Below are 11,271 nucleotides of genomic sequence, written 5' to 3'. Positions count from 1 at the left end.
CGTTGCAGTTGACAATGGAAGCAAGACTCAAGAAAAATAACGACACATTCATAGGATTTGGGCCCTGGGAAATCGTTTGACAATATAAAATAGTGCAAGGTGAAACTTCCTGGCAGATTAAAACTGAGTGCCGGACCGAGACTCGAAATCGGGACCTTTGCCTTTCGCGGGCAAGTGCTCTACCGACTGAGCTACCCAAGTACGACTCATGCCCCGCCCTCACAGCTTTAATTCCGCCAGTACCTCGTCTCCTACCTTCCGAACTTCACAGAAGCTCGTGAATCGTGCTTGGGTAGCTCAGTCGGTAGAGCACTTGCCCGCGAAAGGCAAAGGTCCCGAGCTCGAGTCTCGGTCCGGCACACAGTTTTAATCTGCCAGTAAGTTTTATATCAGCGCACACTCCGCTGTAGAGTGAAAATTTCATTCTAGAAACATCCCCCAGGCTGTGTCTAAGCCATGTCTCCGCAATATCCTTTCTTTCAGGAGTGCTAGTTCTGCAAGGTTCGCAGGAGAGCTTCTGTGAAGTTTGGAAGGTAGGAGACGAGGTACTGGCGGAATTAAAGCTGTGAGGACGGGGCGTGAGTCGTGCTTGGGTAGCTCAGTCGGTAGAGCACTTGCCCGCAAAAGGCAAAGGTCCCGAGTTCGAGTCTCGGTCCAGCACACAGTTTTAATCTGCCAGGAAGTTTCATATCAGCACACACTCCGCTGTAGAGTGAAAATTTCATTCTAGTGCAAGGTTTTTGAGATTCTGATAAAAATAGGATTAAGGTATAGGGAACGACGGGTAATATACAATATGTGCAAGAAAAAGAGAGAACAATAAGACTAGAAGACCAAGAATGAAATGCTAGGATAAAAAAGGATGTAAGAATGGACAGAGTCTTTCGCCCTGACTGTTCAATCTACACATCGAAGAAGCAGTGATGGAAATAAAAGAAAGGCCCAAGAGTGGGATTAAAATTCAGGGTGAAAAGATATCAATGATAAGATTCGCTGATGACATTTGCCACCCTCAGTAAAAGTGAAGAAGTATTAGAGGATCTGTTGAATGGAATTAACAGTCTAATGAGTACAGAATATGGATTGGCTACAAAATATCCCATGACGGATGGAGCAAGGACATAAAATGTCGTAGCGGCCCCTTATCAGTTAGAGGGCCTGCACAACAGAGGAGAAATGTGGGCTGCCGTCCTCTCTTCAAGAGCTCATATCAAAACATTCCCAATGAATGTAAACATCAACAAACATTCCGCATAAACACAGCACTACTTCTTGAAGAGCCATGTGAACAGAGATCCACCAATTGGAACTAATGTGACTAAGTGTAGCACTCTGCTGAATCAGTGTTGTAAGATCACCAGCAGAGTCAGACCGGCAGTTTGTACCTACAGCTACGACAGCTCCAGCCAATACCTATGCCAGCTCTAGCCCAGTAGACACTCGCTGTAGTCTTCTATAGGAATTTGTATTTTGTTGGGCATAACAGCACTTTGGAATTCTGTAGCATAATATTTTTGTTGTTATTATTTCTTTTCATTGTCTTCTAATTTTTATCTGGCTTTTACCATCATAAGAATTATTGCATTTCTTGTTGTTTTTGAATTTGGAAATTAGTGCACAGTAAGAAGGTGGTTTAGTTAAATAAAGTGTGTTCAAACTTGATCATTCATTCTTTCCTGCCGACCACTTACAAAATGAAGGCATCTTCCCCATCACGCACAGTCAGTCACTGGGCGACACCTATCATGTTAGTCGAGAAGCCAAATGGTGCTTTACGCATCTGTGGCGATTTCAAGGTCACAGTAAATTCTCAGTCCATCATGAATGCTTATCCTGCCCCATTGGTAGATGACATACTCACACGTCTTACAGGGTCAACTGTTTTCGCCAAAATTGATCTGCACAATGTTTATTTGCAGCTGCCATTGGATGAGGAATTGCAGGCAGATCCTAGTTATCAATAGCCCGAGTGGCCTTTTCCGGTACAACCACCTCCTGTTTGGCATTGCCAGTGTCCCCGCCATTTAGCAACGTTATTTGGAACATCTCACAAGTTAGGTGCCTGGTGCAGCAAAATATCTGGACGATGTCATTGTTGGTAGCTCATCCGCAGTGTACATCATGGACAAGGTTTCTTCTGGAAAGAAAAGTGTGACTTTTTTGTGTGCAAGGTCAGTTATCTTGAGTTCACAATTTATGCCCACGGTCTACACACCTCTAAGGCGCATGTCGAGGTGATTAAAAACCTGCCTCCTCCCACCAAGGTGAAGCAACTGCAATCTGCCCTCAGTCAAATTAACTATTATCGGCGTTTTACACCCCACGCCGCCGAGATTTCGACGCCCCTGACAAGGATGTGCGTCGGGTTTGGGACACAGTATGTGACCAGGCTTTCACAAGTTTCAAGTCGGCTCTCTCCCGACCTCCTTGTCTGGCCACATACGACCGCTGCCCACCGTCGCCGCCGATGCATCATACTATTGCCTGGGTGCCGTCCTCTCGCAAGTAGTGAACGGCGTTGAGAGGCTGGTGGCCTTCGCATTCAAAAAAATGACCAATGCTCAAATCAAACATAGTCAAATTGAAAAGGAAGCTTTGGCGCTGGTTTTCACCCTAACAAAATTCTACGATTGCGTGTGTGGCCGTCATTTCACTCTGCAGACCGACCAGAAACCTTTACTTTCTTCGTTTCACCCAGGTGCCACAGTGCCCACCCAGACAGTGCGCCGCCTCTAGTGTTGGGCACTCTTCCTGGCGACGTTCGACTAAGATATTGTCTATTGCTCCTCTGATTTCCTTTCCCGGATGCCTGCTGGAGTGGACCGTGAGTTTGATACCTCCCCCTTTGTTTGTTTCCATGTGGAACCAAATATGGACACAGCTCTGGACGCGCTTCTGTTGGATGGCGATGTGGTCTGGCGGACCACCACTCAGGATCAGACACTGCAAGCTCTCTGCCACCAAATCACTGTGGGTCGGCTAAACAGCCGTCGATGTGGAAGTCTAGCATTTTTGGGATCATCAGCACAGTCTCTTTTTCCTGCAGTGGCGTCATCCCTCTGCGTAGTGATTTGGACATTCCCCAAGTGGTCATACCGCATGCATTGCACCACTGTATCCTCGATCTCCTCTACGCTGGCCATTGGGGAATCGTCCTCACCAAACAACTGGCCCACTAGTACCTTTTTTGGCATGGATTGGATAAAGACATTGTCTCCCTCATGTCAGCCTGCAACATGTGCCAAACATGTCAGGCAGCATCCCTGCACCAGACTTTTCGTGGCCAGATGCAGATGCTCCATGGGAATGTCTCCACTTGGATTTCACAGGGCTGTTTCATGGATCCCAGTGGTTCATCCCGATCAACTCCAGTTCAGCCGCGCGGGATTAGCCGAGCGATCTAGGGCGCTGCAGTCATGGACTGTGCGGCTGGTCCTGGCGGAAGTTCGAGTCCTCCCTCGGGCATGGGTGTGTGTGTTTGTCCTTAGGCTAATGTACGTTAAGTAGTGTGTAAGCTTAGGGACTGATGACGTTAGCAGTTAAGTCCCATAAGATTTCACACGCACTTCACACACACTCCAGGTCAGGATACCCTTACGCATCCCACATGATAAACATAACTTCTGCTGAGACTAACAAAATTCTCTGATCTCTCTTTGCTGTCGAGAGATTCCTCAAAACGATCGTTACAGATAATAGCCCACAGTTCACATCGCCCAAGTTTAAGCAATTCTGTGCTGCCAATGGGATTTTCCTCATCCATACCACCTCATTTCACACTATGTCAAACGACCAGGCAGAACATTTTGTGCAGACGTTCAAGACCCAACTTTCATGCTTCTTTTTTTGGCTACATATTGCACCACCCCACATGCTCTCCAGCGGAGATACTTCACAGTCGATCGTTCTGCTCTCCCTTATCTGTCCTTGTTCTCGAAACTTCTCACCCTCCTACCCACACTCTGGCACACTCCTTCCAGGAGGTTTGGGAGCAGATCTTCTCTCATCCACAAGCGCACTGGGCGCCTGCCATCATCACCAAGCTCTGCAACAAGGCGATGAGATTTGTCCAGTGGGCCAATGATTCTGCTGCCTCAACCAGCTCCGACCCCGTCTGGTGGAGGACGACACCCTGGGGAGCCGCCAGTGCCTGTCAACAGCCGCCCTGTGACGGAACCTCCATTTCCACCTCCACCTCTGACGCCAGCTGCACCTGCTGCTTAACCGCCTCCAGCCCCTGACAACCATGAACCTATGGACATCGACCAGGATGCCCCCACTGCTATGGACGTTTGTGGTGCTGTGCATTCTTTTTCCAGGGGAAGTAATGGCGTAGTGGTCCCTTATCAGTTAGAGGCCCCGCACAACAGACAAGCAAGGTGGGCTGCCGACCTCTCTTCAAGAGCTCATATCACAATATTGCCAATGAATGTAAACATCAACAGACCTTCCGCATAAACACGACACTACTTCGTGAAAAGTCATGTGACAGGGATCCACCAATTGGAACTAATGTGACTAAGTGCAGCACTAAGTAGAATCGGTGTTATAGGCACACCAGCAGAGTCAGACAGGTAGTGTGTACTTACAGCTAGGACAGCTCCAGCCAATACTGGCTCTAGCCCAGTAAAAACTCGCAGTAGTCTTCGGTAGGAATTTGTATCTTGTTGGGCGTAACGCCACTTTGGAATTGCTTAATATTTTGGTTGTTATTATTTCTTTTCATTGCCTTGTAACTTTTATCTGGATTTTGCCACCACAATAATTATTGCGTTTCTTGTTGTTCTTGAGTTTGGAAATTAGTGCATGCCAAGAAGGCGTTTTAGTTAAATAAAGTGTGCTGAAACTAGATCGATATTTCTTCCCTGCCGACCACAGGACACTACATAGAAAGCAGAGTAGCACTGACAAAAATGGCATCCTTGGCCAAGAGAAGTATAGTAATATCAAACACAGACCTTAATTTGTGGAAGAAATTTTTGAAAATATACATTTGGATCACAGCATTGTATGGTAGTGATATATGGACTATGAAAAAACCGGAACAGAAGAGAATCGAAGCATTTGAGATGTGATGCTACAAAAGAATGTTAAAACTTAGGTGGACTGAAAAGGTAAGAAATGAGGTTCTCCACAGAATCGGCGAGGAAAGGAATATATGGAAACACTGACAAGGAAGAGGATGAGAGGACAATTGTTAAGACATCAGGGAATAACTTCCGTGATACTAGAAGGAGCTGTAGAGGGTAAAAACTGTACAGGAAGACAGAGATTGGAATTCATCCAGCAAATAATAGAGGACTTAGATTAAAATTGATACTTTGAGAAGAAAAGGCTGGCACAGGAGACGAATTGGTGGTGGGCCGCATCAAACCAGTCAGAAGACTGACGAACCAACGAAAAAAATTACTAAAATGTGTCGGATGAGCAGTGAGGTGTAAACAATTTTACTGGGGGGAGTGGGGGGGTGGGAGGGGGGAGAGGGTAAGTGAACACTACATACGATATGGAATGGACGATAGTCTTGGATTGAGTGTATTATAATTTTTTGAAAGCGGAAGTGAAGGCAACATACATGTAGAAGTGGGTCGGTATGCTCAAGGCGTTTTAAGTGCGCTTGATAGTTTACGAATGCCACCACGTATATGGTTTGAAGTCTGTCAACTGAGGGCACTCTGTTACTGTGTTGGGTTGTTATCAGGTGGGGACTCTACATTCGATTTTAGGCGAAGGTTAATACCGTGTAACGTCACCTCAAGCTCAATAATGGCCTCAGTTGGTAAGGCTTTTCACCTGAAACCACTGGCTGATGATTAAATCTAGTAGAACTACTAAATCGCGGTGATGTTTGATTACGTTATACCTGCTATTCAAAGTAGCCCCAGACATTTTCTGTGGGATTAAGAGTAGACGATTTAGCGGGCCAGTCGAGGTGCGATATATTGCCTGAATGTTAGTCAAACCAGGAAGCTATGCATGCAGCCCGCTGAATGCAATTGTGACATCTGGGAGAACCGAAGTGTCCACAGCGTTCTCATCATACAGGAGAAAGTACAACGCTTATTCACTGAGAATGCTGAAACAAGAACCGTGGTTGCTGTTCACAGTAGCCTGACTAAGTGGCCAAAAAATAAAACGCGAAACACTACCCAACACTTCACAGGGCCACCTTCGATCTGAACGTCATTGTCCGTACATTGCAGGTTAAACGCCTCATCGGGAGTTCGCTACTCTCGACGCCTTGTATCAGTTGAAAATAGGCACAATGATGACTCGTCATATAGTAGACGCCTCCAATGAGCTACTGTCCAGTATCTATCCTGTGCAGATTTGTGCGCCATTGTGACCAACGGCCTTTTGCGAGGTGCTTGACTCCAAATGTTCATAGCGATAGCGTGCCCTTCTCTTCGCAGTGTTCGTAGGGAACCTCGTTGAGGTGGACCTACATTCGTTGACACCAGCAATTACTGTCGGGTTTGAAACCGATTGCCATTGACAAGGCGTGACACCCTTCTCTGGCCCTTGTCTGTTAGCATCTGCTTAAGACCATTGTTCTTACTCTTTGTTATACGGCTGTGTGTGGCACATCGTTGCTTGTAGATACGTTGGATAGCCCGTATCGATACACCAATAACTCGGGTAGGTTCCTTCACGGTGTGGCGATTTGCATGCCCAAACGCAACAGCTCCTGTTTGCCACTCTGTCACGTCTCCACGTCGACCCATCTTACTGCGCCGGTCCCATACCAGAGATTGGCGCACACACCCCCCACTTACTGCCTTGACTTATGCCAGCGGTGGAGGGGACGCCCGCCTGGTAGTAGTTGTACACCATCTACACTGTGCAACACAACCTCGTAATTGTCTCCCATTGTGACGCAGAAGTCAGAAATTTGCCATTCCTCTGCAACGGTGCAAAAGTGTGACACACTGCGACGTCACCCTCGGGCTAGACGACGTCACAAACAGCAAGGTGACGATACATACAAAAATAAGCCACAGCTCAGAAGTTCATGTGACGTGTAAAGTGGTTTAATGATGTCACATTGGCACCAAACTCCGCCACAATACTTCCCAACGCCACTGTGGACGTGTCACACGATCGGAGGGACGTCACACCCCCTCTTGCCTACATATCACCCCTTCTTTTCACGCTTCTGCCCTGTTCGAGATTAGAACCGCGACTCCCAGCGTTTAAATCACGTGTGTTTCTTATGAGTGGCCGGAAAAAATCTTCCAGATACATCGCCTCTGAGAATCAGCACGGAAAGGCTGCAGGAGGGGGTATAAACGGCGTGAATGAGACCACGCCTTTTCCTAGGGCGTTGATTCTCACACATTTCGAGGTAGAATGTAGTGCAATGTGTAGTAGGAAGACGTTCTACACAACCTTTGACACTGCCGACACCTTCCGACGTGACCGCAATTTTTGCCCTCGTGTACAGAATGGAACAACCAGGGACCATTTAAAATCACTACATGAAATTTGAACGTGATCTGAAGCAGCAAAGGGTGCTTATGTTTATTTATTTTTTTTTTTTCGTTTCTATTTTGCGTCCCCTTTGGCTTGATGACAGGGTGATGCGACATGGAAACATGCGTGAATAAAACGACAATGGGCGCAAAACCCTCGGTGGTAGTCGGCCACATGTATTGAAAAATTAAAAATTTACCTGTTCAGACAGAACCTGTGACGAAGTCCTAGGCGCCTGCAGACTGGCGACTCCTTCGACACTCTCCGATTCCGGATGGCCTCCTATCAGGCACAAGAGCTCAGTGTAGGGCCGAATCAGCAGCAGCGTAACGTACGTACTGGTGCCTATGACTCTCGTCACAGGTTCTGTCTGTACAGGTACATTTCTAAGGTGCTCAACAAAGGAGAGAGGGTGGTACCGAGGGTTTTGCCGAACTGTGGTGTGAGGGGGAGGGGATCTTAGGACACTTTGCGGTTGTAGTCACGCGTATGCTAAAGTAGCATCCCTCCCCCCCGTGATCACGCCATAGGAGGGCGCGAAATAAAAGGGAGACAAAGGATAAGCATGCTTTCCTGCTTCCAACCCCGTTTAGATTTCGTCGAATGGTCTTAAGCAGTCCGCAGTGGTTCCAACCTGTACACGAGAGCAAAAACTGCGGTCATCCTGCGCTCCAAAAGAGTCAGATCGCGTTTAATGGGGAAGCAGTCCCACAGTGTCCTAACTTCCTTAGACAGGGACTGAACCATCCGAGGTCGTCGGCAGTGTCAAAGGTGAACAAAAACGTCTTCCTGTTGCTCATCGCACGGCGAACTGTCGTTGTCGACGGCGAGATGCGAGGGAATCAACGGTACAGGGAAAGGGATTGTTTCATTGATGTTCCGTATGCAACCTCTGAGGCCTTTTCGTGCCGATTCTGAGCAGCGGTTTGTTTGGAATGTTTTCCTCGGCCACTCATAAGAAAACCGCGTGATTTCAACGCCGTGCGTCGCGGTTCTATCGTCCATCGCAGAGGCGTTAAAAGAAGGGGTGAAATGTGACTAAGAGGGGCTGCGACGATTTTCAGATCGCGTGACACGCCACATAGTGTTGGGCAAAATTGAGGTGAACTTCGGAGCAAATGTGACATCATTAAATCACCTTTGACGTCAGATGAATTGAGCTGTGGCCTTCTTTCGGACGTGTCGACACCTTGCTGTTTGAAGCATCTTCGAGCCCAAGGGCGACGCCGCTGAGCGCCACGCTTTTGCAACATTACAGAGGAACGGCAAATTCAGACTTCTGCATCGCAGTGGGAGAGAGTTGCAGGGTTTCAAGAAAGTGTTCCTTTAACTCTGTCGCGATTAGATTGCCAACGGAAAGCGATGTGTTTGCTCAAGACTCGCGCTACACACAGGTCTCTCGAGCCGATGACATTGTAATTCTGTCAGAGACAGCAAAGGACTTGGAAGAGCAGTTGAACGGAATGGATAGTGTCTTGAAAGGAGGATATAAGGTGAACACCAACAAAAGCAAAACGAGGATAATGGAATGTAGTCGAATCAAGTCGCGTGATGCTGAGGGGATTAGATTAGGAAATGAGACACTGAAAGTAGTAAAGGAGTTTTGCTATTTGGGGAGCAAAATAACTGATGATGGCCGAAGTAGAGAGGATATAAAAAGTAGACTGGCAATGGGAAGGAAAGCGTTTCTGAAGAAGAGAAATTTGTTAACATCGAGTATAGATTTAAGTGTCAGGAAGTCGTTTCTGAAAGTATTTGTATGGAGTGTAGCCATGTATGGAAGTGAAACATGGACGATAAATAGTTTAGACAAGAAGACAATAGAAGCTTTCGAAATGTGGTGCTTCAGAAGAATGCTGAAGATTAGATGGGTAGATCACATAACTAATGAGGAGGTATTGAACAGAATGGGGGAGAAGAGGAGTTTGTGGGACTACTTGACTAGAAGAAGGGATCGGTTGGTAGGACATGTTCTGAGGCACCAAATGATCACCAATTTAGTATTGGAGGGCAGCGTGGAGGGTAAATATCGTAGAGGGAGACCAAGAGATGAATACACTAAGCAGATTCAGAAGGATGTAGGTTGCAGTAGGTACTGGGAGATGAAGAAGCTTGCACAGGATAGAGTAGCATGGAGAGCTGCATCAAACCAGTCTCAGGACTGAAGACCACAACAACAACTCTGTCTAGCTGTGTGTAATGGCTAAATATCTGGGCACCAAGAAGCCACACAAATACAATAACAACAAAAAATATGCCATCGCTAGCACTCCAAAGCGACGAGTAACCTCTCTTAGCGAGATATCGAATATTTCGTTCGATGAACTTACTTGGTTGCGTTTGATGTAAGTGATATGGCATAAATGGTGGAACACAAGTGGAACAGCGATCAGCTTGGCAATGGAAAGCGATGTGTTTGCTCAAGACTCGCGCTACACACAGGTCTCTCGAGCACGATGCAATTACAAGCTCACATTGCAGCACGCATTGTGCCGCAGGTATTACTGTCGCAGCATCCGCCATCCATCGCGGCCGCAGTAATTGCTCTGTCACTTTATGCGCGAGCTGACACGGAAGACGCGGGTGCTGTTACCGTTTGCGGCTTTGCGGCATTCCTGGCGCGGTCTTGCGGTTGAGTCAGCGCCGTGGCCGAGTTCCTCGGCGGCCCGTAAGGCGGCAGCACGGCGGCGTGGTGCGGCGCGGCCCTCAGGAGCTGCCGGCCGCCTCCGTAGCCTCCGCGGCGCCAGTCCAGTGCGGGAAGGCTCGCAACAAGCAGCCGCAGCCGTCGAGTGCTCCAGAGCGCCATGCCACGCGCAGCCGCCCTCCTCCAGCTGCTGCTGGGGTGCGCCGCCCTAGCCACCACCGGTGAGTTGGATCCACCTGCGCGCTGTCTGCCACGGTGCCCCTGGTGTGTGACAGGCCGAGCCGTTGTTGCCGGAAGAGAGCGGGCTGCAGCAAAGTGGCCGACCTCTTCAGCGGGCGGCACTCGAATGTTGCTGCCACAAGGCGCTATCTTCCCCACACTATTTTGATTTCGGTGCTGTCGTCGCAACAGTGCGCCAAGATCAGTATCATCTGTAGAGAAATTACGATAGTTGTAGTTTGTAGGAGGCCAGACTACACTGATAGTATAGACGAACACCACCGTATGGTGAAAATCGGCGTAGTTTGCCCACTGAAACAAGGCGGTAGTGAATGTTCGATGTCGTACAAGATATAAGAGAACTATAGTGACAGAGACTGTACAGTGGTAGATGACAAAAGATTTCAGTGTGAAGAGTCCATGTTTAACCACAGGGATTATACCGGTATTTAAAAACTTCCCTCAGTCATAGATATGTGTATTTGATTGGATTTATGCAATGCATTTCGTCCCTTAGATTAGATCCTCTCTTTTATTTTATTTTCTGTTTCGACTGCTTGTTTTTCTCTTGACCAAGTCAGCACTAAGGCTGGCTACTTTAAGCGTAGGATCGTGAAGGAACACGCAGATCACAAGAAACTAAAGGGATGGAAAAAGATGAAATTTTGAGAAAAACCTAATAGAAAAGATTTCATAGAAGGCGAAGAAACTTGGTGAATCCCAGAAATCGTATCTACTAAGCTTTTTCATGAAAGTTTTTGTTCCCTTTTCTTCTCTTTCCTGTCCTACGATCTTATACTTGATTGTTTCTTAGGAGGAGAGAACAATTGCACAGTCTTAACGCTGAGGATGAAAAGAATCGATGTAAATAAGCAAATCTGAATTATGTAAAAGCATTGTCTTTCGCGGCCGGCGTCCTTTTCAGTGCAGTTCTT

At 47.4% G+C, this 11,271-nt stretch overlaps 1 protein-coding gene across 3 annotated transcripts in view; it reads left to right on the top strand.

Annotated features, from left to right (window-relative positions):
- Window positions 1-10,205: 10,205 nt before the first annotated feature.
- The window catches only part of LOC126257579 (putative epidermal cell surface receptor), a 445,086-nt gene continuing 444,020 nt past the window's right edge, over window positions 10,206-11,271 (top strand). For all 3 annotated transcript variants that reach the window (XM_049955577.1, XM_049955575.1, XM_049955576.1), the window contains exon 1: window positions 10,206-10,338. In XM_049955577.1, coding sequence (XP_049811534.1) covers window positions 10,278-10,338 — 61 coding nt within the window. In that variant the 5' untranslated portion in view covers window positions 10,206-10,277. The remainder of the gene's footprint in view (window positions 10,339-11,271) is intronic.

The sequence above is a fragment of the Schistocerca nitens genome, chromosome 1, assembly GCF_023898315.1.
Source record: "Schistocerca nitens isolate TAMUIC-IGC-003100 chromosome 1, iqSchNite1.1, whole genome shotgun sequence".
Taxonomy (NCBI): domain Eukaryota; kingdom Metazoa; phylum Arthropoda; class Insecta; order Orthoptera; family Acrididae; genus Schistocerca; species Schistocerca nitens.
Note: the sequence above shows the minus strand (reverse complement) of the source record. Positions and strands in the feature narration are given on the sequence as shown.